Source organism: Bidens hawaiensis, unplaced genomic scaffold, assembly GCF_021521415.1.
Source record: "Bidens hawaiensis isolate Kalapana, Puna unplaced genomic scaffold, B.hawaiensis_p1.1 tig00018750_1, whole genome shotgun sequence".
Classification (NCBI taxonomy): domain Eukaryota; kingdom Viridiplantae; phylum Streptophyta; class Magnoliopsida; order Asterales; family Asteraceae; genus Bidens; species Bidens hawaiensis.
This window is the reverse complement of record NW_027492843.1, coordinates 142113-168790: the sequence shown is the minus strand read 5'-3', so window position 1 is coordinate 168790 and position 26678 is coordinate 142113. Positions and strand designations below refer to the sequence as shown.

Genomic DNA, 26678 nt, shown 5'->3' with positions numbered 1-26678 from the left:
TTCGTCAATTGGGAGACCGAAGTTAGGGGTAAAATTCCTTGGAGGTGCGGTTAGCCGGGATGCTGGGTTTATCAGTAGTTTGGCCATTACCAGAGCTTCAAGAGCCGTGGAACTAATGAGATGTCTTACTCGCCTGCGTGACCCTCAATGCGAGCTTCTCTTGCTTCGCTCATGTATGGGGGTGGCTAAATTGTTGTTCGGACTCCGAACATGTCAGCCTATGTTTGTTAAGGAAGCTATCTCTGTTTTTGACAAAGGGCTTCGAGCGGCGATTGAGGATATTGTGGTATGTGGGAGTCCGTTTTTTGGGGATTTTCAATGGATACTAACCTCTCTCCCTATCTATTTCGAGGGTTTAGGGTTATATTCAGCTAAGGATGTTTCCACCTATGCTTTCGTCGCCTCGAGAGCACAATCTTGGAAGTTACATGACCAGATTTTGCGTGATTGTGGTGGTGATGGGTTAGATCCCGATTTTGGGTGTGCGATGGAATATTTGCACAACTCTAGTCTAGATTTTGATCTTGGCGGGTTCGCTAATAAGGACACTGCCCCCCCCCCCCCCTAAAGCCCAAAATGCTTTGGCGAGTGCCCTTTATAGTAAAACCGTCCAAAGTTTGGGAGAAAAGTTTGGCATGTCCTCTCGTCAAAGAGCGGTATTAGAATGTCTTCAGACTCCTAATGCTCAAGACTTTTTGACTGTCACCCCAATCGAAGGGTTAGGCCAGCACATGTCAGCAGTGGAGTACCGGGTCATTCTTAAATATCGTTTAATGATCCCCCTGTTCCCAGTTGATGAGCCATGCCCGGTCTGTCGTGAGGTTTGTTTATATAATTTTGGTGAACACGCGGTTCATTGCAAAGAATCTCCCGGGGTTTAATAATAGACATGATTTGGTCAGGGATGTCCTTTGTGATGTGTTAAAAAGGGCGGGAATCTCGGCAAGAAAGAGGCCCCTGTGAATTTCTTGTCAGATCCACGTGAAGGAAGGTCTACTCTCCGACCAACGGACATTCTTGTGTTTGGATGGGCGGGGGGAAGCATGCTTGTGTGGACCTTACTGGGGTGTCCCCTCTTGTCGGGCTTAGGGACACCGGCTTTGTTGCTAAGCAGGCCGTGCTAAAGGCAGAAACAGGAAAAATTGCTAAGCACGAGAAGGCGTATGTGGAGAATCAAAACACATTTGGGTCTCTTGCCCCCGAGGCTGCTACGTTTCTAAAAAGAGTTCAGCGGGTAGTGCACGGTAACTCATCGACGCCGAAGAACGATAATTTTGTTTTCAGTAAGATCGGTTTTCTGTTCAAAAGAGAGGTGGCGGCGCAGCTAGTTGCCCGCTTACCTGCATCTTTATTGTAATTGGATCCTTTTATTTTTAATATTATCTAATTAACGCGTTTAAAAAAAATAAAAAATTGAAAGGTAAAAATAAACCAATAGAAAATAAATATATGTTTTTTACCATCGAGAAATAAAAGCGGAAAAGATAATTTTTCTGAATCATTTGTAGTTAGTAGAGGTGTAGCATTAAAATAGAACTTACAAAAAACTAAATATTCTGTTTTTAAAGCCTAGATATTATTACAGCTATAAACAGTAAAAATAAAAAAAATTCAAATATAAATAAATATATGGTTGCATAAAAGCTCCGGTTTTGAAAAAAAGTATTTTTTTTAAAAAGTATATATTTAAAAATAAACAAATATAATAAACCATAATAGTTAGAAAATAATAAAAAAAATATAAAACTTATATTTAGTAGAAAAAAGAAATATTCATATGAATTAAAGTTTGTGAAAAGTATAAAAAAGCCTCTCAAAGTTGTATTAACTAACGATTGATGGATGACGTTAATGGGTTAGAATAAACTAATAGTTAATTGAGACTATTGTACAATAAAAACTTCAAATAAACTATTGGATGACGTTATATTCTTGTTTTTAAGTCATCAATCAACGGAGACAAGTAAACATTGATGGTGTTATCAGCTTGTTTTGGACCATGAATCAACAACGACATCATTATGTATTTTTGTTTCATGCATAAACACGATGAAAGGTTATAGATGCATAGAAAAACTAGCCATGTACTATGAACACTAACTCATGGTTCCAAAAACGTTGATTTCGTATGAACTAAGTCCAAATGGTAGGTTTCTAATCTCACTGCCAAATTCCCGATGCACATTATCAATATTTCTCTATTGAGGTGAATTCGTCACATGCCTTAATTTTAATCATGTATACGGGTTATATAAATGCCCACATAATAATTTTGCTTCTTTCTCGTTTGAAAATAGTCGCTTTAATATAATTGGGAAATGCCACAACAATCTTGCTGCTGTCCATTGTTCTTCGCATCATTGTCATCTTCACCTATTTCACTTATACCTTAGCACACCACAGTTAAAACATTTATGATCATTTTTTAATTCTTTTTTATATTACATACAATCATTTTTAAAAGTAGTTTCAATATTATATTCATGTCTATTGAACATATTAGGATAAGTTTTTAGCTTTTAAATCACGATTTTGTCGCAGAAAAACCACTCCTAAATGCCACTACAAAACGTTTAAAGTGCATTTTTGTACAAGGGAAAGCTCTCAAAAAATAATTATTCAATAAATTAGCAAAATACAAATAAGCTATATATTTCTTAGACTTTTAATCATCAATAATAAAATAGCCGTATAATAGAACTTAGAAGGTTAGAGAAATCAACTCAAATTTTAACCGATTATAGTGACCAGGTAAATTACCAATCAATCAGTCATAGATTCATATCAATGAATGGCTTGGTAACACTTGTAGTAGGTCAATCAATTATTTAACGTTTCTATCTTATTAATTTGTCGTTTGGTGTATATAATAAAATACGTTTCTATCTTATTAATTTGTCGTTTGGTGTATATAATAAAATAATAATATCAGTTTTCAAACATGCAAATGAGAAAAAAAAACATAGAAGGTTACACATACACCCCTAAGACCACCCGTAATGGGTGCGTTATGTGTAGCTTTGAGGACGAAAACGCGGGGGGTACACCTCCCCCCTGCGTTATGGTGAAGTTGAATTGGCAAGCGTTGTATATGCAACGCTGAGAATGGTGAGACCATGTGTAGTCGTAAAGCTCCACATCCAGGGGTTATGCGTCACGTGGCGCCCAGTCAGAGTTATTGTTTTGTACAAAAACAGGCTGTAGTCATAACCCTCCACATCCAGGGGTTATGCGCCACGTGGCGCCCAGTCACTTTTACACTTTTTGTTTTTTTTTTAAATTTTTTATAAGAATAATCAAATAACAATAATATTTTATTAAATAAATATTACAAGAAAAAATAAAAAAAAACTATTCGTCGTTGTCGTCGTCGTCGTCTTCGCCCTCTTCGTCGTCGTCCTCGTCCTCCTCATCGTCCTCATCGTCGTTTTTATCGTCATCGTTATCTTCATCATCGTCGTCGTCCTCGTCCTCCTCATCGTTTTCACCAGGCAGAGGCTGATACATCCAAAGATGTTGGACCAAATCCTCCTTTAGTGCGTTATGTATCTCTCTTGACCGCACGGAATCCGAGTTTTCGAGTCGTTGCTCCATACTTGCCGGAGTCCGTGGTGGATCCGGGTCCGGTATGAAAGTTGGACATATTGCTCTTCCCTCGTCCTCGATGATCATGTTATGCATTATGATACACGCATACATAGCACATCTCATTCTTTCTAAAGACCACAGACGACAAGGATTTTTAACATAATGCCATCGTTGTTGAAGAACACCAAAACACCTCTCGATATCCTTTCTCGCAGACTCTTGCACTTTCTTAAAATACTGTCTTTTTTCATCCATCGGGTCTCTGAATGTTTTAACAATTATCGCGAACTCTGGATATATTCCATCACCCAGATAGTACCCATGATCGTAGAAGCTATCGTTAGCCCAAAACGAAGCGACGGGAACGGTCCCAGATATGTAACTCTCCATCACAGGAGACTGCTCTAAGACGGTTATGTCATTGTTGGAACCGGGAACACCAAAAAATGCCGACCAAATCCAAAGGTCGTATGAAGCGATCGCTTGAAGGCTGACCGTTGGTCCCTTTTGGTCACCTCGTGTGAATTGACCTCGCCATGCAGTTGGACAATTAGCCCATTCCCAATGCATGCAATCTACACTTCCTATCATGCCGGGGAAACCATGTACCCTTGTATGTGCCTCGCAAAGACGTTGTAGATCGTTAACGTTGGGCTCTCTCAGATAATGTGGTCCATATAGTTTAAATATTCCTATATTTTACAAAATTTTTATAAAATAAATGATCACAGTAAACAAGTGATAAACTATTTAAAAAAAAACAAAACGTACCGTAACAAAAATACTCCAAGGTGTCCCGAGTTGTTTTTTCGGCAATCTTTAAATACTCGTCGTTGATGTCGGTCGTGTTTCCGTAGGCGAGCACGCGCACGGCTGACGTAACCTTCTGAATAGCCGTGAATCCTAGCGTCCCTCGAGCGTCAGGCTTTTACTTAAAGTAATCAAACTCACGCTCCAAATCATTGGTGATGCGCATAAATAAATTTTTAGACATCCGAAAACGACGCCTAAAGGTCTTCGGGTTCTTGTATCTCGGCGTGTCGCAGAAGTAATCCGCCATCAAACGGTTGTTGGCTTCGGCACGATCTCGTTTGATATATGTTCTTGTTGAAACGGGGGGTGGAGAGCTAATCGCACCCGTAACGGAACTCATATACTGTGTCGCGAGCATAATCGCACTCGTAACCGCTCGTTCCTCCTCCACGTCCTCGGCTTGTTGGTCGGGCCCGAAAAACTGTTTATATATAGATGGAGGATCCATATATAATGAATTTGGTGTAAAGGAATTTTTATAGAGTTGAAAGAGAATTTTTATAAATTTAATGAGGTTTGATTGGGGATGAAATGGTTTAATATATAGGAAATAATTTTTTTTTTTTAATTTTCCAACGGTCATGTTTTGCAACGGTCATCATCACCATTCTCAGCCTGTTTTTGTATAAAACCATAACTCTGACTGGGCGCCACGTGACGCATAACCCCTGGATGTGGAGCTTTACGACTACACATGGTCTAACTTACTTATGTTATTACAAATGGCCCTACACACTCGTCATCCATACTATGGTCGCTCACCTACACGATCTCTTTTAGCGGTCAATGTTGTTCTCCGACATAAACTGTATAGTTTTGATTCAAAAAAACAATGTAAATTAAATAGTTTATTGGAGCAGTCAGACTGAACCGATAACATAAACTGAAGTTATTTTATTTAATTAAACTTTAAACTAATGGTATAAAACAAAAACCAAAACTGCATGTCGTTAAACAGCAGAGATTCTCTTTCGTGTCGTATATTATATTTGACTCTACTTACACCGGCTTCAGAGATCCCTTCAAATAAGTTCTGAGGGTTTGATGTGTGAAGCAGGACTGCATAAGGTTGATGGTAGGCGTGTGTTGGTGGTGTGGTGAATATGTCACATGGAATGGATCTTGTTATTTACGATAACAACGCCTACCGTGACACTGATCAGGTAAGTTCTTATTTGTCACATCAGTCATTTTTTTTGTTATGTACGATTATTTTTTGTACGATCGTTTCCCCCCATTAGTGGTTTGTTTTGTAAAAAAATATGGCTCATTAATTTTGGATTCGCTTGTTTCCATGAAATCGTTTATGTAGCTAGCTAGATATCTAGGGTATGTAGCTAGATATCTAGGGGTGTCAAATATGTTAGGATGGTGGGTTAACAAGTTGCAGGTTAAAATTTTCAACCCGAGTTCGACTAGAAATGTAAATAAGGCAAGCCACTCGTCAGATACTCGAGATCGGCTCGCAAAAAGCTCGAATCAAGCTAAGCTTAAGCGAGCCTGAGCCTAAAAATAAGCTTGGTTACTAAACGAGCCCTAGCCTGAGCTTGAGCCTAAAAATAAGCTTGGTTACTAAACGAGCCTGAGCCCAAGCTCGAGCCTAAAAATAAGCTTGGTTGCTAAACGAGCCCGAGCTTCAATTATAATGCTCAAGCCGGCTCGTGAGCCTAAACGAGCCTATTATATGTAGAATTTATTTCATCTATTTAACAATTGATTATATATATATTCTGTAATGATACTCATCCTATATATATATATATGTAATTAAAAAAAGAACATAAATATAGAAATACAACATACATATATTAAATAATAAGTAAGAAACTGCCGAGCTCGAAAAACTACTCACGAGCCGAGTTCGAGCTTTAGAAATAGAGTTTGAAACGAGTCAAACTCAATCTCTAGTTTTCTGTAAGTTAAACAAGCCAAGTCAAGCTCGGGATAGGCTTAGCTCGTTTACCCCTAAACACGACCCTTATTTTATGTGTGTCAGGAAACATCGATCAATTCTAAGTACGTCAAATGAGTTAACAAGTAGTTATCATGTAACCGAACACAACTAATGTAACACATTTATCTAAACGTGTCAAACGGGCTGACGTGTAATAATTAAATTGTAAACGTATTAATCTAGTTCATGGGTTGTAAAAGACGGGTTAAATTAGTTAGCAGGATCAAAACCTGATCATTTGTATGTCGTGTCGGAAATTGTAACGCCTGGTTTTGCATCTCATTGAAGGTTGTTTTCTTAAATAGTTTATTGTCTTTGCAGGGATTAAGTTCTCTGAAGAAGGGTGCACAGTTACTTAAATATGGCCGCAGTGGGAAACCCAAATTTTGTCCTTTTAGACTTTCTCATGTGAGGTTTCATTAATCAACTCTAGATATGGTCATGTTCCATTTTTGGATGTATAATATATATGGATGGATATAAATGATTATTATTATTATTATTTTGACTTTTTATCTTGAATAAACACATGCAGGATGAATCATCTTTATTTTGGACTTCTAGCAAAGGTGAAAGGTGCCTGAAATTAGCCTTGGTCTCTAAAATTATACCTGGTCAAAGAACTGTAAGCATTTTATTCTTTTAACAGTTGTTTTGTTTAGTTAAATGAAATGTTTCACTTTATGTTTTTCTCTTTAACTAGCCTGTCTTCCAGCGGTATCCGCAACCTGAAAAAGACTATCTTTCATTTTCTCTCATTTATAACAACGGGAGACGGTCTCTTGATTTGGTGAGTAACAAATGTATGTAGTTCTCTCTATTAAATTTATTTATTTAGTTATTTATTTAAATTGTTTGTTTATGTGCTAGATATGCAAGAACAAAGTTGAGGCTGAAGCATGGATAGCAGGACTCGAATCACTGATTTCCATTAAACATGGCGGACGTTTCAGAATCGATAGATGGAGTGAAAGAGGCCTTTATGCTGATGTAAGTTTATGCAAATGCTTATTTCGGTTTTTCTTTCTGTTTGATTGCTAAGCCATATGTATCATGTTATTGATACCAGGATAAAAAATATCTAAGTAGCTCAGGTTCAATCGTTGCAAGTGAAGGTTTCATTAGCGCAACAAGTTCAAACGCTTCTTCGTTATTTTATTATCCAGAAAATAATGCACCTTTTGACATGACAAATATGCAAGTCAAAGGGTTCGGTTCCGATGCTTTCAGTGTTAGTGTTTCTAGTCAACCTAGTAGTAATTCTAGTTCTAGCCATGGGTCGGTCCAAGATGATTATGTTGCCATAGGAGATGTGTATGTATGGGGTCAAGTCGTTTCTGATAATATTATCCAAGTGGGTAGAAACCATAATTCAACTACAATCGATATACTCCTACCCAAACTGTTAGAATCCGACGTCGTTTTGGATGTAAATCAGATATCATGTGGCTCTGGACACACAGCACTGGTGACTAGGCATGGTGAAGTGTTTACATGGGGCGAGGAAAAGGGTGGGCGCCTCGGTCATGGGTTTGAAAATGACGTTTTTACCCCTCGTCTAGTCGAGTCATTATCTGTTTTGAACATCAATTTTGTCGCGTGTGGCGAGTTCCACACGTGTGCGGTCACAACGACGGGTGAGCTTTACACATGGGGAGACGGGACCCACAACGTCGGGATTCTTGGGCATGGGAAAAACGTGGGTTGTCGGGTCCCGAAACGGGTTGTCGGCCCGCTCGACGGAATTAAAGTCACATCGGTCGCATGTGGGCCGTGGCATACGGCGTTAATAATGTCATCTGGGCAGCTTTTTACGTTCGGTGACGGGACGTTTGGTGTTTTGGGTCACGGTGACAGGGAAACCGTAACGTGCCCAAGAGAAGTTGAATCTTTATCGGGCTTACGAACTGTTGCAGTTGCATGCGGGCCATGGCACACCTCAGCAGTAGTAGAAGTCATTGTAAACCGTTCTAGCTCGGGTGTTACCTCGGGAAAACTATTCACGTGGGGTGACGGTGATTATAACCGTTTAGGTCACGGTGATCGCGATCCGCGGCTTGCACCAACATGTGTATCGTCACTTATCGATTACAATTTCCAAAAAGTTGCTTGCGGGCATAGTTTGACTGTAGGTTTGACCACGTCCGGACGCGTTTTCACCATGGGGAGTACGGTTTCGAGTCAACTCGGAAACCCACAATGTGATGGGAAATTCCCATGTTTAGTAGAAGACACATTGTCCTACGAGCTTGTTAAGGAGATCGCTTGTGGGGCCCACCATGTGGCGGTTTTAACATCAAGAAATGAACTTTACACATGGGGAAAAGGTGCGAATGGAAGATTAGGCCACGGAGACATTGAAGACCGAAAAACACCAACTTTAGTTGAGTCTTTGAATAACCGACACGTAAAGTTTATTGCTTGTGGGTCAGCTTACACGTCAGCTATATGTCTACACAAACGCGCTGAATGGTTCCAATGTTCATCCTGTAAACAAGCTTTCGGGTTCACTAAAAAAAGGCATAACTGTTATAACTGCGGGCTGGTGCATTGCAATCATTGTAGTTCAAGAAAAGCACTAAGAGCAAGTTTAGCTCCAAATCCAAACAAACCTCACCGCGTGTGCGATGCGTGTTACGTTAAATTAAACAAATTGGCTGATATTAAAGATAGATTAGACCAATCAAAAATGAGATTAGCATCAAATCAAGATTTAGTTAAATTGTTGGAGTATAAACCGCACCGGCACATGGTAACAAATTCTAGACCCGTTTCACCTTTCTTGAGAAAATCCGGCCTGTTACGTTCTGCAACACCTGTTCCAACAGCATCTGGGCTTTCGGTTTCCAAAAATGTTGCTGAGGGTTTAAAGAAACAGAACGATCTCTTGAATCGAGAAGTTGTTAAATTGCACCGGCAGGTAGATTCCAAATCTTTAAAACAGGTAGGGTCGGGTACTCGGGTTGGGTTGACCTAGAAGTACTTTTTGGTTGAAAGTGTTAAAAAACTTTTTTTTTGTTCAGCTTGATAACATGAGGCATGCATGTGAATTTAAAGAAGCCGAGCTTAAAATATCAAGATATCAAGCTCAGGAATCAATGGAATTGGCGGCTGAGGTATCCGCAAAACTTAAAGCCGCAAATGATGCGATTAAATCTCTTACTTCACAGGTAGTTTCTTGCTAATGATTACATGATTTCTATTTTTGGTGTTTACAACTAAGGATTATTTCCAACATTAAGATTCTTGATTTTTGAAACATGAGCTAGTTTATAATTCATGAAATTATGGGTTTAGTTGCGATTTATTTACTATTTTCATGATTGATCCTGGGATGAGTGAAACTGGACTCAATAGTATCAAATATACCCATTTTCATATTTATGACATTTATACCCTTCTCATAAAACCTGAATTATGGCATGAGAGTTTGGGGTTACGGAGAAAGATAAGGGTATAATGGTCATAATATAAAGTATATATAATGAAATGGGTAGATATGAAATTTTAAGTATTTTGAACTGGTATATATGATATTAAGGTCTGTTTATATATACTTGCAGCTTAAGGATATAGCAGAAAGATTGCCACCTGGATCCTATGACCTTGACTGCATCAAGATACCAAACGATCTAGAATCCACTTTCATTCCTCAAAATACAACGGGCCCCACTGAAACCAAGAGAATAACATGGATTTCTAACGGGAATGATGGATATTCAGATTCTAGATCTCTTAATGGCGCTTAATGGCAGTGGATATAAAGGGGTGGAATTGGAAAAAAAGTATTTGTTGGATCATGTACCTTCACAGGAAGAGGAGAATGATGAGTTCAAAACTAGAAATCCAGCATCTTATAATGCCCCTGATCAAGTTGAATTTCTCCACCCAAATGACCCAGTGGCGACCTGCATATTACTAAAATCCCCGGCGATTTCTAGTTTTGATTTGTGAATTTTATTCGTAGAAATGACAAGCATGTTAATTTAAAACTAATGTATAATAAAAAGATGTGACCTGTTAACATCAAAAGACCAGACTCAATAAAGGCAATGTCTCATAATATTATCCAAATATCAAAAACTTACCACTTACATTATCACTAAAACACACCCACTTTACTATCCACTAAGATATTGACAGTCGAACTATATCTAACATCCAGTCAGTGAGTCAGATCATCCATCTTCTTTCTTTACAGTGGTAATGGAATCATGTGTTATTGTTAATCACCCTGCAACAAATAAACAAACTTACCATTCTTTTTAAGAAAATTTGAAAACTACTGGTGGTCAGAATAAAACGATGATGCTTTCAACTGTCGGTGTTGCCCTCTTCCTTCAGATATACCACTGTCACTAAAGCTGCCATTATCATTCATTTCAGAAAATTCTTTTCTCCAAGAATCTAATGGAATAACATAGCTGTCATCTTTAGAGCTTTTTATTCTTTCCTCGTGACGTTTCACGTTTTCTGATATCTCGTGAAAAGTTTTATTTATTTTCGCTATTCCCCTTTCCACTGGCTCCACCACGTGCGAAACTGTGAACTTCATGTCATCAACTATCTGTCATGGACATAAACACCAAACAAGTTATAAGTTGGATTTTTACCCGTTTACAATATCAGGTTGATTGGGTTGTGTTATATTATCTCTCTAAAACGTGAAATGGGTCGAGCAGGTCAAGAAGTATCCAAAGTGCATTTGAATGCATAACCAGTTGCAGTCAACACTAACAGAGACATCATCTGCCACATCATCAGTTTGAGTGTTCGACTTTAAAAAAAAATTCAAAACGAGGTTTTTTAGTGAAAAAAACATTGTTACCCCAAACCAAAAATCAAAACGACCCAACCCGGCCCATTCTCGCTCACCACTAAGGGTACAAACGAACCAAGCCGTTCGTGAGCTACTCGAGATCGGCTCGCTAAAAACTAGAATCGGGCCAAGCAAATGAGCTCGAGCCTGAACTTGAGCTTGAAAATAAGCTTGTTTAACAAACAAGCCTCAGCCCAAGCTTCAGTTGTCAAATTCAAGCTAGCTTGCAGGCCTAAACAAGTCTATTAGTTATATAAATTTATTTAAAATATTAAATATGTATTTATATAAGTTTAAAGTATGATAAAAACAACTAAATAAGATATATTATGTTATATATAAAACCTATAATTAATATACAAATAAATATTTATATATTTTAAATGTATACAAATTGATTAATAAATAATAAACGAGCCGAGCCCAAGCGTAGAAAACTACTCACGGCCAAGCTGGAGTTCTCTATATATTAAACTAACAGAGACATCATATGCCACGTCACCAGTTTGCCCTTACAAAAAAGTTTTTAATGCATGGGTCTTTATAAAAAAAGTTCAAAACAGTTTTTTAGTAAATAAACATTGTTACCCAAATAAAAATCAAACCGACCCGACCCATTTCTCGACCTGTCAACTAACAGCCTCTAATAATAAGAAAACAAAAATATTCAAACTAAATAATAAGTGTAAAAAGCTAATAAACTCACAATTTCACCACTTCCAACAACCACATCACGAACACTCTGATGCAACTTCATACGTTTCGCCACGTCATCATGATGACCGAACCGCACCTTTGTGGTCCTCTCACAGTCCCGAACCTCATCCGGAGCCGGTTCGGTTCCTAACGACGCATAGTCAGCCATGACTGCAACATTTCTAACACATCTTTCGCCCCGTTTATAAGGCGCTGCAGGAAATACATATAAATGCACCACTGCAGCAACCGCCATCTATTCAATAATGTTAAATATAGTTATCTATGAGTCATTATTATTTATTAGGGTTTGGTGGTCTTTAGCCCATGGGCCCGTCATTTGGCCTGTAAATGAACCGAACGTTCAGTGAAGCGTTCCGCAGAAAGTTCATTTATGCTAGTTTATTTAATAAACGAAAGAACACAGACATTTTTTTGATCGTTTAGTTAAACGAACGAACATGAATAGATGTCTCGTTCGTTCATTTATGTTCATGAATGTTCGTTTATGTTCTATCATTAGTTTACATTTGTTTAAGTTCGCTAGTGACTTGGTGCATATTTTCATTTATATCTTTTAGGTCCATTACAATATAGTTAATTATATGAAAATAAAATATCACCCATTACAATTTAGTATGGTTTTATTAAACTTAGGTTCGAGAAATTGATATTTGCGTTTACTTTTATTTGGTGTTCGCTCAATTATGTCCGTTTGTGTTTGTTCTTCTGTGTTCAGTAACTTCAGTTATGCGTGTCTGCGTTCATGAACCCTTTCTTTATACTGTTAGCAAACGAACACGAAGACATACATAAACAAGAAAACTTCGTACGTTTAGTACTTTAGTTGTTCATGTTCGATCATTTAAAGTTAAAAGAACGAACACGAACTGCTGCATCCGTTTCTGCTTGGTTGGTTTACAGGCCTAATTTATAAGAAAAACAGAAATTTTAAGAATTCATAACTCACCTCGATGCATATCATATAATCTTGGATGCGAGTTTTTAACTCCTGAGCTAACGAGCCTCGAAGGGCTCCCATAGAGAAAAGAAATGCAATAATTACACCTTGCCACCATGTTAAGAATACTATTGATTTAAAGGTTAAAAACTTAGCCAATGGTTTAATTGGTGCTAATTTATCTTTGATTACTGAGTAAAACTGCACGAGACAATATAACGCCCAGCTTTGGCTGAAATTAAGAACCAGTGCTAAGTACGGATAGCTGCACAAAAAAAACAAAAAAACTTGTCACAAAATCAAACAGGTAAAATGTACTCTACAAATCGCTTTTATTAAAAAAAAATTATATTGATACAGTCAATTGTCAAATATTAGTACATAAATCATATCATTTGATAAAAAATTTAGTCATATTTGACGAACCAATTTATTGAAAAGTTACAATAACTCAACTTTCAGTTAACCGGAGAATAATAACCGATCGGCTATGTTGAAGTCGGTTATGGTTAATCCGTTTTACATGTTAATTCGGTTCGGTTATGGGTCGGTTAACCGTGAACTAGATTTGGACATGACTAAAAGTTTGGGCTTAAAATAAGCACTTAATAAATTACTGTTTTGGGCTTAAATATCTTGAGCTTTATCATTTGACATTTGTATATATTACATAGTAGGTCGGTTCAGTTAGCCATGGTCCTACTAAATCTTAGGTCAGTTTGGGTTTGTCGGGGATAGAAATATGAGTAACCATAACTGACCCACCAATTTCGGTTTTCAAAAAACTCTAAACCGACCCACCGGTTTTTGGTTAGGTTCGGTTATATCGATTAATCCGATTACGGGTCAGTTAATTTGGGTTTATGCACACCCCTAACAACCACTACCACATGATATTTCAAAGCATCTTACGCGTATCCCCATTCAAACTGTCCTTCACCATAAACACCAAGAAACTGAAACAACATTGCCAGCAGCCCACATATGAGCTTCAGTATCATCTGCAAACAAAAAAATTTATGATGAGGTGGAAATTTCAAAACATTTAATTGGCACAACAATAAATAAATAAATAAAAGAGTGAACATACATATTGCACAATCCCAATTTTTACAGCTTGGTAAAAATCAGGACCAAGATACCATTCCCGCAGCATTAGATTCAATGGGAACGGATGTTCCACAACTCCATAAGTATATGATTCTTCTATAAGAGGGATGCTAGAGGTGATTAGGCTTTTACTTTCCATGAATTTAATAGTATTATCCTCTCCACCTTCAATAAGATAATAACATTTGTCAAATATATTAATTAAGAGAATATTTGAGTACCAGAAAAAGTATTGCATTAGTGCATACAAAGACACATAGATGATAGAACACACTATCAAAGAAAAGTATAATAGATAGTAAGGCTGGCAAACTGGGTGGGTAAAAACTGGTCATTTTAAAAATGTATCAATTGTAATCAAGTTTCCCAAGTGTTTTACCAAAGTCACCCACAGTTTATTTGTTCTTCTAAAAGTAACTCAATTTTCATTAAGTATTCTAATACAATGTAAATTTTTTATATCATCATCATCATCGTACTCAGTATATCCCACCAATAGCAAAGCTATGGTAGGGTCTGAGGAGGGTAAGATGTAGGCAGCCTTACCTCTACCCCATAGGGATAGAGAGGTTGCTTCAGGTGAGACCCCCGGCTCGATAGTAGTTTTGCATCAAGCCTTGGACATAAGGCACATAGCACTCAATCATCGGGACACCAGCTGATCGGTGCATGTACCCTTATCTTTTAGCTATCAACGCCACTACATGATGCCTGATTAACCGTCCGTCACTTTTAACGTTATTTTCACGAGATTAGTAAAATAACGTCAAAATTAGTGCAATTTCACTTTTGCCCACCCGAGGGTTCACACATATATACATCATATGTGCGCACCGCAAGCAGGGCTAAAATTTTTTATATATGTTTATTATTTATTTTTTAAATTAAGTTGATGAAACATATATGAATCTTGATTTACAAATATAACATTATTTTCCAATTAACTTGAAGTCATAGGTAACAGTGAAAAAAAGAATTTACAAATAATAAACTTCCAAAATTGTTAAAGTTAAGTCAAATTGAGAAAAAAAAAGTAATCACTAAATAGTGACCAAGCTTCATATATGTTTCATTTGCCTCACTTGGTTTTAATTTTTTTAACATTTATAAAAAAATTACATAAGATTGGAAAACCTAATGAAAGTTAAGTGGCCTTAGAGAAACATACTTTGAGTGACTTAAGTAGAACACTTGGTTACTATTGTGTAACTTAATGTATTTACATATGATTAGGTAAAAAAGTAAAAAGTTGCTACATTAATAATCAAACTTTATTGAAATAAATCATCAATGAGAAGGTTGTTATCAACAAGAACATACCTAAGCAAGCTATCAGGTATCTCTCAAAGCAATACAAAGCAAATGCTTCATAACAGTCCCTGATTATTTCATAATTAAATGCAGCATCTGAATCCAACAGTGACAAAAACTGTCGACATTCCAAAAGGTCAAAACTAGATACAAGTAGGGATGAAAAAAGAAAAATAGAAAACGGATTTTTCATACCGATTCCAGTGCATAAACAGGAACCATCAAAATGAGCCCAATTAAAAACTTCTGCTCCTGTAATTAAATTAATTATCACTTCCATCAGTTTAAGATAATACAAAAGGCTAGCTAAGATCCAACTATCGACAATTGTGATCAAGGCTTGACCCATTTGATGTAAAATAAAGCCAAAATCTAATGTTACATAACAGAAAATGAAATACCTCAGCTTGATTGTAAGAAGATAAGTGCTCAAAGATTAGATACATTGAGAGGATCAGAGCAATGAGTACACAAAAGCTTGAACTGAAGATTGTCCAATTGTAGAGAAAAGAATGACTGTCATCAAGTTTTGTTGACCACATTGACAACGATCTGCTAGATGATTCTGCCAGAGTGAGAGTGAAAGATAGAGAAACCAACACTTCCCTCCATCCCATTAGAAACTTACACCAATAACACTTCCACTACAATGACATACAATGAATTAGAAAAACAACTTTTTAATATGTTGTAATTGGCTGTCTAAAAGAACACTGCTACCACACTATACAGATGCCATTGACATGTCATACGGGGTCATATAATGTGTTTAGACTGGTACATGATACGCGCCATAATGCGGTGCGTGATTGACGTGGCCACTGACAAAGTCATTGTAAAGGCCCCTATGGCAATTTTTGTCATGTCATACGATACGGATGATGACGTCACTTGGTGTCTGTATAGCATCACTGATGTATCTATAGGATCACTCGTAATTTCATAGTTTTGATTGACTTGCATATGCATAACCTTATGCATAGATCATAAACAGTTTTTCACATATGCAATGATAGTCGAATACATAAAAACTAGATTTAAACTATGCAGTCAATATCGGTGGGATATCGGTCCTCATGTGAAATATCGGTCCAAATATCAGTACCGATAACATCGGTGATATTGACCTATATTTGACCGATATATCACCGATTTTCCCGAATATATCAGTGTTTTAAGTGTTAATTGTCAATTGTTAGTGTTTTAAGTCTTAATCAGTTCCTACTTGCTACAATTGTTAAGTGTTTTGCACAGGCCCGTCTCCGAGAACAGTTAAAATTATTTGGGCCGAATGCGAAATTTTTTTTTGGGCCTTAATAAAAATGGGTATCTTGTTGGGTTTAAACAATTTAATTTTTAATTAAGCCTTAAATTTTTGGGCCTTATAATTTGGTTGTGTAAAAAACTCTTTTTTTTAAATTTTTATAAAATAAAGTTAAAATGTCTCAAGTGAGGTTAAAACCCACAACCTTTTGGTTGAAAGCCACACCCCTTGCCACTAAACCAAGCTAATGATTGTGTAGTTAAGTTTAAACATTATATATACATATTGTGTTTCATAAAAATATATATATAATTTTTTTTACAAAAATCCGGGCCTATCTGGGTGTCGGGCCGGGGTCCGTCGACCACCCGGCCCTGGTTTTGCAAGTTGCAAAAGGATAATTTGTTAATAAATAATAGGGGAATGTTAAATTGCTATATATATAACTTTTGCATGATATGAGAAATTGAAAATTACCAAAATCCCGATGTGATAACCGATATCCGATATTTTTCCACATTCAGTGCTTAGGAAGTAAACTGCTATAATAGGGGTAGGTATTCTAGGCAACTAATGTGATCTTCTAAAAATCACAATAAATATACAAACAACGCGAATTCGTTCTGCAAACCCTAACCAAAATAGAATAGAAAAATGACATGTTGTGATAAACCCAGACGATTCAACACGTAATTGAAAGCATGCACAGAAAATCAATCCACAACAGATACATACATACACATTACACAAATTCAGTTTCGTTAAACCCTAGAGAAAGTTAACTTACAAATATGAACTGATCGCTTTTGCGGTTCCCAATGTAATTGTGCTCACAGATAGTTGAAGAGTTGTGTACAAGATGACAAGCTGCAAATTGTTGCAGAAAGAAATAATATATGTATAGAATTGAGAGAAAGTTATACAGAGTTTGGAGAATGATCGCAAGCGTTGGCGGTTGGGTGAAAAGTGTGAGGCTTTGGAATATGTTTTGGGCTGATCATTCGTATCTCGAGAGGTGGGTAAGGTACGGTGACGTGGATATTTCAACTAACTTACGGATAATGCGATTAGTGAGTTTAATAAATAATAATTATAATAAAGCAATTAACGGAACTAAATTACTTGACTCTAATGTTAACACTACGGATAAGGTGTGGGTGTTTAAATTACACCAAATTTATCATTATTAAGAACTTTCTATCATACGGTAACAAAAAAGTTTTATCTAACATAATGATACAGCTAGATTAAAGATCTTTTGATAATAATCGTTAAGTCACGGCTTGTTTTATAAAATTAAATATTAAATGCAATATAAAAATAATTTATTAAAATAAAGTAATCTTTCTTCGTTACCTACAACCAAGAAAATGTTTTACACTATGAACTCAAAAAAGTTATTCAATGACGTTACACTGTAAAGTATGTATTTTCACCTCTTTTTTTTTTGTTTTCGGTATATTAGTATGGTATGGATCTTGAATTAGTACTTTAAAAGATATATGTTTTATTGTAAACTATATAGTGTTTTTTTTACCGAATATGTATCGAATTGATTCTCACCCAACAAAATAGGTATATGTATTAAGTACTATTTATTTTTTTTTGTTTTTAGTTTATATAATTTTGTGTTAACCAAAATACGGTAGAGTGAGATCTAATACAACGTTTTATGAGTTTTTGTTTTCAATTATATATGTTTGTCATCTTTTTTTACAAACTACATTTCTGATATTAGATAAAAGAATTCAATTACAACAGAAAGAATAGAAAGACAAGTAAGCGATCAACAAACTACACTGCCGCCCCGTTTTAAATAGCAAAATTGTTCCTCCTGAAAAGGTAATATACATCCAATCCGTTGCATCTCAAACGACTAAAATGATTGTAAATATTTAAAACCATATTTGCAAAATTTGAAAAGAAAATGCAAATAGTGAAATTTGTTGCCAGTTTCTAGTTTCTACATTCTACAAACAACTTATTGTCTAAGAAAAGAAACATTTCGTAATCATAGGGACTAATTTAGAAACCATCTATTTGCAGAATGAAGGCTTCCCAGTTCCATATATCTCCAAATCACCACCAGTTGACTCACTCGTCTCGTTCAATTAAATCACCCAAAATCCAGTCACCCTAACGAAGATCCTTTCTTTCAACAATGATATCATACAAATTCTAGGGTTTTTTACAGGTAATCTTCATTCTCTCTCGCACTGTTCATTTAGGGTTTACAGATTCAATTATCAATCACACATCTTATAATTCACTGTCACCGTTAACCCTAGAGGATTGTTAATTAGACGTTAGATCTTTTGATTATATATGTTTAGCTTATGTTCGTTAAACTGAAGTCATTAGTGTTTATTATGTCTCTTAATTCAAATTAGGAAATGATTTATGCTAATCCAGTTTACACTGTAGTATGCAAGTGTTTATATTATATATATCATGTGTTTTACCTTTTCTCTCTTCTATTTCTTATTTTAGCTTACTTTATATAACAGCAGTAGGCAAATATCAGGATAAACATGTAGTATTAGGATAGCTTTATAGGTTAAGCAACTTGCAATAGAAGCCACTGAAGTTGTGTAGACACGTTAAGAAACTTTTAGAAAGTTGATATGTTTGATGCATCTCGAGGTCTCTGATATCAGATTTCTTAGGTATACGGCATTACGGCTTTTATCAAAGAATTATACTTAACCATTGAGATCAATGGATACACACATCTTAATAATGTGCAAACTACATAAAGCGAGTCTTTATATAGTTGGTGGACCACTAGACCTCACCTAATTTGCAGCTTTTATATATTTGGTATAAGTGTATTTTTATTTTGTGTTAATTTATCCTCTTCTTTTTTTTTTGGTGCATTGTGCACTTGATCAAATTGTATGTTACTGGTTATTGATAGTTATTAATTCTACAATAACGCAACATATATCCAAATAGCTATTCTTAATCCCTTGCTAATTTTAGCTTTAAGTTTAAATCTAGGCGCCTTGTATATCACTGGCATGTGATATGTTCTTGATTCCTTTGTTTTTTTGTGATCTTTACATGTGTAGATGGCTGTGTTTTTTCTCGTCCACGTGATATTATCTTCAAAAGTCATATCCTCATCTCTTGGTCCCACATATTCCAATTGTGAAATTCCACGTTGGTCTTGTTATAGTCAACCTTTCTTGATCCTGGGCAACACGTAGGCAAATATGTTTACATCGCAACCAATCATGGTCCTCTAGTCCATCTATATTATAAAGAAAACCACATTTGAACATTTTCAAGCTTTCACTTTTAGCGCATGATGGTTTTGAAGAGATCTTCTACATGACATTGTTCAGTCGTCGATTGTATTGGAATTGTCGTGCAATTGCTTGCAACAGTCTTTGAAAACATACATGGCCATACACCTTCTCCATTTGCTACATTGTGAAAAAAATTCTGAAGCTAATGATGAGAAAATAATGAAATATAAGAGGATAATGATGAGCATATTGTGAAAAATATACAGAGGCTAGCATTGAATTTCATATAAGCTTTGAAGTTTGAACCGTCATATTTTGATATCGTAAAAGCTATGAATTTCATATAAGCTATGATGCATAACTAAAGCTCAAAGCTTTTCAATCTGAAGGAATTTTTTTCACACGGCACTACGTAAATTACACGGCATAAGTTTGCTTCAATAGGTTGACGAATGTCATAGGTTGATATACTTGGTTGATAGATGGGCGTTGATAAGTTCAACACATTAACACATCATCGACATGTAAACATTGTTTTACCAAAGAGAAAAATGCACACACCGTGAAATTGATTTGCTATTATGCGTGGGGCGCATTAATGCGGTGTCCATTGGTGCAGTTGGAGGTTCAATGGCTTGCATCGAGCATTCAATAACCAATAGTTGGAGATGTGTTGAAGAACTTTTATATAAGATCTCATATTGGGTGATCAAGTCATTGAAGTCAAAGGTTGAAGTTGATACTTGATAAATGCAACAAGTATAGAAACGGATTGTTCCATTAACTTCCAAATCTCAATTTTCAAGGCATAGTCATCTTTCCTAGGTCAAAGGATTGAATAAACAAAACAAACAAATGTACCTAGTAAAATCCCATTCAAAAAGTATGTTACGGGGAGGGTGGGATGAGGGCAAACCTTACCTCTATCCCAGTGAGACCTCCGATTCATATAGCCACCATTCTTTGAAGTCCAAAGTCTTGAGTGATTGAATAACAATTGAATAGATTTAGAAAAGGAATGGTTTGAACTATTTCATTGCATAAAGAGGGTATGAAACCATATATAGATCTAGTATATATTGAAGCCTGAATTTGTTGGATATGGAGTTTATGTTGACCTAAACCAATTTATAATCATACCGCTCCATCCTCCAAACCAATCTTCGAATCCCGCCACGCGAGTTGTGTGCATTATTATGTCCAACTTGAATGCTTGGTTTTAGAAAGCGGGCGAGGCGCAGTTTTAGTCGTCGATTCACATTTTGAGGCACGCTCCTCTTGTACATTTGTAGTTTTTGAGCATCACAATGTTGTACCACAGGCTTTTTAGGCTGTATATGTATCTAATTAGTATATTAAATCATAGATAAAGCTTATTTATAGCTAAATTTAGGGTAGAGGATAATAAAGACCTACGAGATATATAAAAAAAGTGCATAAGCACTGTGCGTACGAAGTGTGCTTTTGCGCTTTGGTTATAGACCTTGTTGCCTCGGTGCACTTCTCATTTTTTAAAACCTTGCTTGGATGTACGTTGGGAAGTTATCAAAGGGTTGACAGCCTCTTGGAGGCATGTCAGTTTTAACGCTTTATTTTGGCAAAAAAGAGTAATACCAAATGGATTCTCTGATACTAACTATCTAGGGACTTCCTTTGCTTTTAGCACATTTTTTTTCTCTTAATAATTATCAGAAAAGAAAGTAGTGACGGGTCACATTTGCTTTGGGTTCATACAGCTTCTATTTTTGTTCATATAGTTGTAATAGTTATTAAAGTTAAAAAGTTATTCTTTGGTATTGATTTATTTGTTTATTCGTCAAAATTTAGCTTTCAGAATGTCTGGTTTATGCTTCTACGTCTTATCAAGTAGCTTTAAAAGTATATGCTTATGAACAATTGAGCATTTCAGTTTCTGATTATTAACACCAGCTATTTAATTAGTCACTGTATCAAAATGCAGTAAAACACCAAAATGGTGGATAATTCGGCGTCCAATTTGCATCAATACTGTAGTGATTTATCCTTTTATCATTATGTATTAATGTATTTTCTTTCATCTGCAGATTATGCTGTATATTGATTAGAGAAGGTATAAAACCTGCTGAATCATTTTTTAACATCCGGTATTATGAGTGGTAGACGTAGAAGATCCGAATCTTTATGGGATAGTAAAGAATCTCAAAACGAGACCAAAGAGTTTAACTCAAACGATGATTCACCGAAACGCTCAAATTCAGACATCAATGATGTTTTAATGTCTGACGATTTCTCTACTCAAGGAAATGAAAACATGTTAATGGATAATGATAACATCAATGACAAGCATAGAATGATGGCAGATCGTGCTTTTGATGACTGGGAAGGTCAATACGGCCAACCCAATAGGTTTGCATTTCTTTTTCTCATTAAAAGTCAATTAAAAGTTTTATAATAATTTTGTCTCGTCAACACTTCTATTATCATTTTCCTTGTAATTTCACAATAATCAACATATTGCATATGATTACTTAAAACTATTTATTGCTACCATTATTATTATTATTCTCCTACTTTCTTCAATAAAGCAGTTTTAAGGCATACAAACTGTTTACTTCTCTGCTAACCATACAAATTGGACCCTTTACCACTACAATATAACCCAAATCAGTTGCCAGACGTGGGTTTTTTCTATTATTAATTGTTTAAATCTAGTTCCTTTTGTTGATGCTACACATGAGTCTTTTACTATCTACATTTGACCCGTTACCAATACAATACAACGGTACAACCCAAGTCGATTTCCAGACATGGAATTTTTCTATAAATACTTTTTCTTAAACTTTTGCGTTCTGTTAATGCTACACGTGGGTTTTTAGCCAACTTTCTACATTTGGCTCATTTGACCCATTGCCAATACAATATAACCCAAATCGGTTGCCAGACATGGGGGTTTTCTATTTTTGCTTTTTCTTATTCTTTTGCTTTATGTTAGTGCTACACATGATATTTTTAGCTAACAATCTACATTTGACCCGTTACCAATACAATATAACCCAAATCAGTTACCAGACATGGAATTTTTCTATTTTATACTTCTTTTTTAATCTTTTGTCTTCCATGCTAGTTTCTAGCTAACTATCTACATTTGACCGGTTATCAATACGGTATGAGTTTTTCTATTTCAACTTTTTTAATCTTTAACCTTCCACGTGGGTCTTTTGCTAACTTTGACCCATTACCAATACAATATAACCCAAATCAGTTGCCAGACATTTGCCTAAGTGTCTTTTCTACTTTTACTTTTTTTTAATCTTTTGTCTTTTGTTAATGCAGTGCGTGGGTTTTTATCTAACTATCTACATTTGACCCGTTTGACCTGTTACCAATACAATATAAACCAAATCAGTTACCAGACATGTTTTTTTTTAATCTTTAGTTTTCCATGTTAGTTTCTAGCCACCTATCTACATTTGACCAATACAATATAACAGGTATTTTTAATTTAACTTCTTTTTATTATTTATTTATTATTATTATTTTTATCTTTAGCTTTACATGTCGGTTTTTAGCTAACTTTGACCCGTTAGCATATACCAATACAACATAAACCTGAATCAGTTGCCAGACATGGAGTTTTTCTATTTTCACCTTTTTTTTGCCTTCTGTTGATGCTACATGTGGATTTTAGCTATCAATAAAACAGTCCAAATAGATCGCCTCCTAATAAATTGACTTGTTATCACAGTGGAAATGTTTATTGTTATGTTATTTTTATGTTTTTCCTGCTGTTTGATGGTACATGTTGGAGCGGAAGTCGAGCAGTAGGTGGCAGAGATAGAGCCCGTAGTAGGAGACCACACCGAACCAGGAACCGAGACCAAGACTGGGACCAGGATCAGGATCGAATTCGGCCTTGGGATCAGGATCGAGCCCGGGACCGTGGTAGGACTAGGGGGCTAGCCAGGAGTCGGAGCCGGAGTAGGAGTAGAGGCAGGGAACAGGGTAGGGCTACAAGCCCATCTAGAGGCGGTTCAAACCGACTCAATAATAGATCTGATTACTCAGGTGGGTCCCAGCACAATAGAACCAATAAAAGTGGTTATAATGATCAAGATAACAGGCGGCAATCAAACCAAGATATCAAGCAACCATGCAAGTTCTTTATTATGGGTAGATGCAACCGCGATGATAATTGCAGGTTTTCACATGATGTTTCAAAATCAGAGGTCTATGAAGGTAGGTCACAGGATCATAATGAGTATCAAGAATCCCGATTTATTCCCGACAACAATAGTGGCAATATTAATATGAACGGGAATGGAACTAATCGCCAGTTTAATGGTTTGGTTGATGAAAATGGAAAACATCTAGAAGCGTCCAGAAACGATATCCAACAAGCAAGTAGTCTCCCTCAGGTATCACAAAACCTCGATTTTGCCGCCCTTGGGTTGCTTTACTCTACAGTGGTCAACGAGTCGGTCAAAGCTAGTGCACCAATGGAGAGTCAAAAGTCAAAGGAACCGGAACCAGTTGGAAAAGTGGAAGCCACTGAGAACAAAGTAGCTGAAAAATCCAAGATGAATGTTGGAAAAAGTGAGGTAGATGAGAGCAATATGGGAAATGATGAAAAGGCAATGCGGGCTTTCAAGGTCTCGCTTGTGGAGTTTGTTAAAGAGATTTTAAAGCCGACATGGAAAGAAGGTAAGATGAGTCGAGACGTTTATAAAACGATTGTGAAGAAAGTGGTTGACAAAGTTACGGGTACAATTGAAGGAGTTAATATCCCCCGAACGCAAGAGAAAACGGATCAATATTTGACGTTTTCTAAATCCAAAATTACTAAGCTTGTTGAGGTCAGTTTTTACTTATTGTAAATCGGTTATGTTTTTAACGGATGATAATAGTAAAAACGTGTTTGTTGGTGCAGGCATATGTTGGAAGGCTTGCGAAGGGTTAACATATGGTTATGATGTGGAATTATGATGATTAATTACATAAGATTGAGTTAGTAGTTTTATTATAGTTGGTGGCTTGATGCAAGATAAGAGTCTGTTTGCTTGCTTGGTTGTTTGTTTGTTGTTATTGTTAATCGTATTGTTTTGTATTAATTTAAAAGACCATTGCTTGTATAAGCACCCTTGGCCCAAACCAAATAACCAAATAGGTTTCTGCGTCATTCCAAGTTTCCCACAAATGAAGCATTATATAGAGGTGCACAAATCGGGTTCACCTTGAAAACCCGAACCGGTTCGGAACCGGTTTTTTTCACACCGGGTAGAAAATGAAACCGGTTTCAGTCAGGAACCGGTTCGGTTCCCGACCCGAACCGATGCCCAGAAATGCAATCTTTTAGGAACCGGGTAGGTTGGAACCGGAACCGGTTTTTACGTAAAAACCGGTTCCACCGGTTTTTTTTGAAATTTAAACATTATAGCCGTTAGGAACCGGTTCCAACGGCTATATAACCGTTTTAGACCGTTGGAACCGGTTTTTTTTTAACTATAAATAGGTTATCTTCTTTCTATAAATAGCAAGGTTTGTTTGTGTACTTGTTAAACCACTCCCAAAACGATAAAACACACTCCAAACCACAATTAACCTTAAACCGACAACAAATGGCAACCAATGATGACGTTGTTATGGTGATCGAAACAACAAGATGCCCCGATGTTTGGGTTCATTACGATTTGTGTCTCATGACCGACTCACATGAGTTGGCACGTTGCAAATATTGCTCGAAGTTTCTTAAAGCAGCGTCCAACTCGATATTACGAAAACATACGAATAAGTATTGTCGAGAGAAAAGAAGAATGGAAGCTAAAAAAACGGAAGTGGGAGAGTCGTCCGGCTCTACAACCCAAAAATAAGTATTCCCGGGTTAAAACGACGGACTTTGTTTTTTATGTTTTAGTTGTTATGTTTAGTATCGTTTATGTTTTAATAATGTTTGTAATAGTTATTTTTTAGAAACGGGTTTGCTAAAGGAGTAGTATTGTAGTTTGTTTTTGAGTTTGGTGGTGAAACAAGTAATGGAAACAACTTATATATAGGTTTGGCCCAAAAACCGGTTCCAACGGCTATATTACCGTTGGAACCGGTTCCAACGGCTAATTGGTGTCTAAAAAAAACCGGTTCCAACGGCTATATTACCGTTGGAACCGGTTCCAACGGCTAGTTTGACTTTTGTTTGACCCTTCAAAAAAACCCGTCGGAACCGGTTATTCCGGGTACGAACCAAACCGGTTCCAATTAAGAACCGGGTAGGAACCGGTTTGGGACCGGTACTGACATATAAATATTAGAACCGGGTACGATTTTCGGGTACAAAAATACCAAAACCGGGTATTGTTCCAACCGGGTTGGAACTGGAACCGGTTCCGGTTCGGTTCCACCGGTTAGGTTTCGGAACCGGTTTTTTTGTGCACGTCTAGCATTATAGTCTACATACAACAAATAAATAAATCAGACGACAACCAAAATGTACAAGGAAAAGACCTCATGTTCCGTGACCATAATGTTACGTTTTGATAGCATATGACAAGAAAACCTCAAAAGAGGTTTTTGAATCATTCCAACAAGTAAACCAAGAAAACCCTTTTATTAAATTCTTCAACCATGCTCTTGCAATATTTTCAGAAGTGAAACGAGCCAAGTTGTCCGCGAGCTACTTGAGCTTTGATCAATAAAAAACTTGAAATGAGCCTAGTGTTTTGTTCCTAAGTTTCATTTAAGGAGAGAAAAAAAAGGGAGGAGAATTGAAAGAGAAAATAAAAAGAGGAGAAGAAAAATATGTCACTTCAATTTATGTTCCCGAATTTAATGAAAATGAAATGAAAGAAAAGAAAATTTAAGAGTTAATAGGTAGTTATTGTTATACACACATATTTTCTCTCATAATCTTTCCAATTTGGAAGAATGAGTATGGACTTAAA

General features: G+C 36.3%; 2 protein-coding genes and 1 pseudogene across 3 annotated transcripts; 2 read left to right on the top strand and 1 right to left on the bottom strand.

Moving 5' to 3' along the window:
* The first annotated feature begins 5474 nt into the window (after positions 1–5474).
* LOC143556915 (PH, RCC1 and FYVE domains-containing protein 1-like) lies at positions 5475–10309 on the top strand (annotated as a pseudogene). The gene is made up of 8 exons (XR_013139463.1): positions 5475–5564; positions 6677–6763; positions 6891–6980; positions 7059–7145; positions 7226–7345; positions 7425–9275; positions 9379–9525; positions 9919–10309. The product of XR_013139463.1 is annotated as a PH, RCC1 and FYVE domains-containing protein 1-like (transcript).
* Positions 10310–10615: 306 nt separating this feature from the next.
* Positions 10616–17479, bottom strand: LOC143556909 (protein LAZ1 homolog 1-like). Its single transcript, XM_077046122.1, has 9 exons — positions 17304–17479; positions 15654–15896; positions 15448–15504; positions 15262–15370; positions 13922–14106; positions 13744–13832; positions 12841–13096; positions 11881–12126; positions 10616–10922 (listed from the first exon to the last, which is right to left on the bottom strand). Exons 2-9 carry the CDS (start codon positions 15867–15869, stop codon positions 10638–10640), a joined length of 1443 nt encoding a protein of 480 aa, XP_076902237.1. The 5' UTR covers positions 15870–15896; positions 17304–17479; the 3' UTR covers positions 10616–10637.
* A 6025-nt stretch (positions 17480–23504) lies between these two features.
* On the top strand, positions 23505–24911 carry LOC143556908 (uncharacterized). Its single transcript, XM_077046121.1, has 2 exons — positions 23505–24599; positions 24674–24911. The coding sequence occupies exons 1-2, from the start codon at positions 23520–23522 to the stop codon at positions 24701–24703; spliced, it is 1110 nt and encodes a 369-aa protein (XP_076902236.1). The 5' UTR covers positions 23505–23519; the 3' UTR covers positions 24704–24911.
* Positions 24912–26678: the final 1767 nt, after the last annotated feature.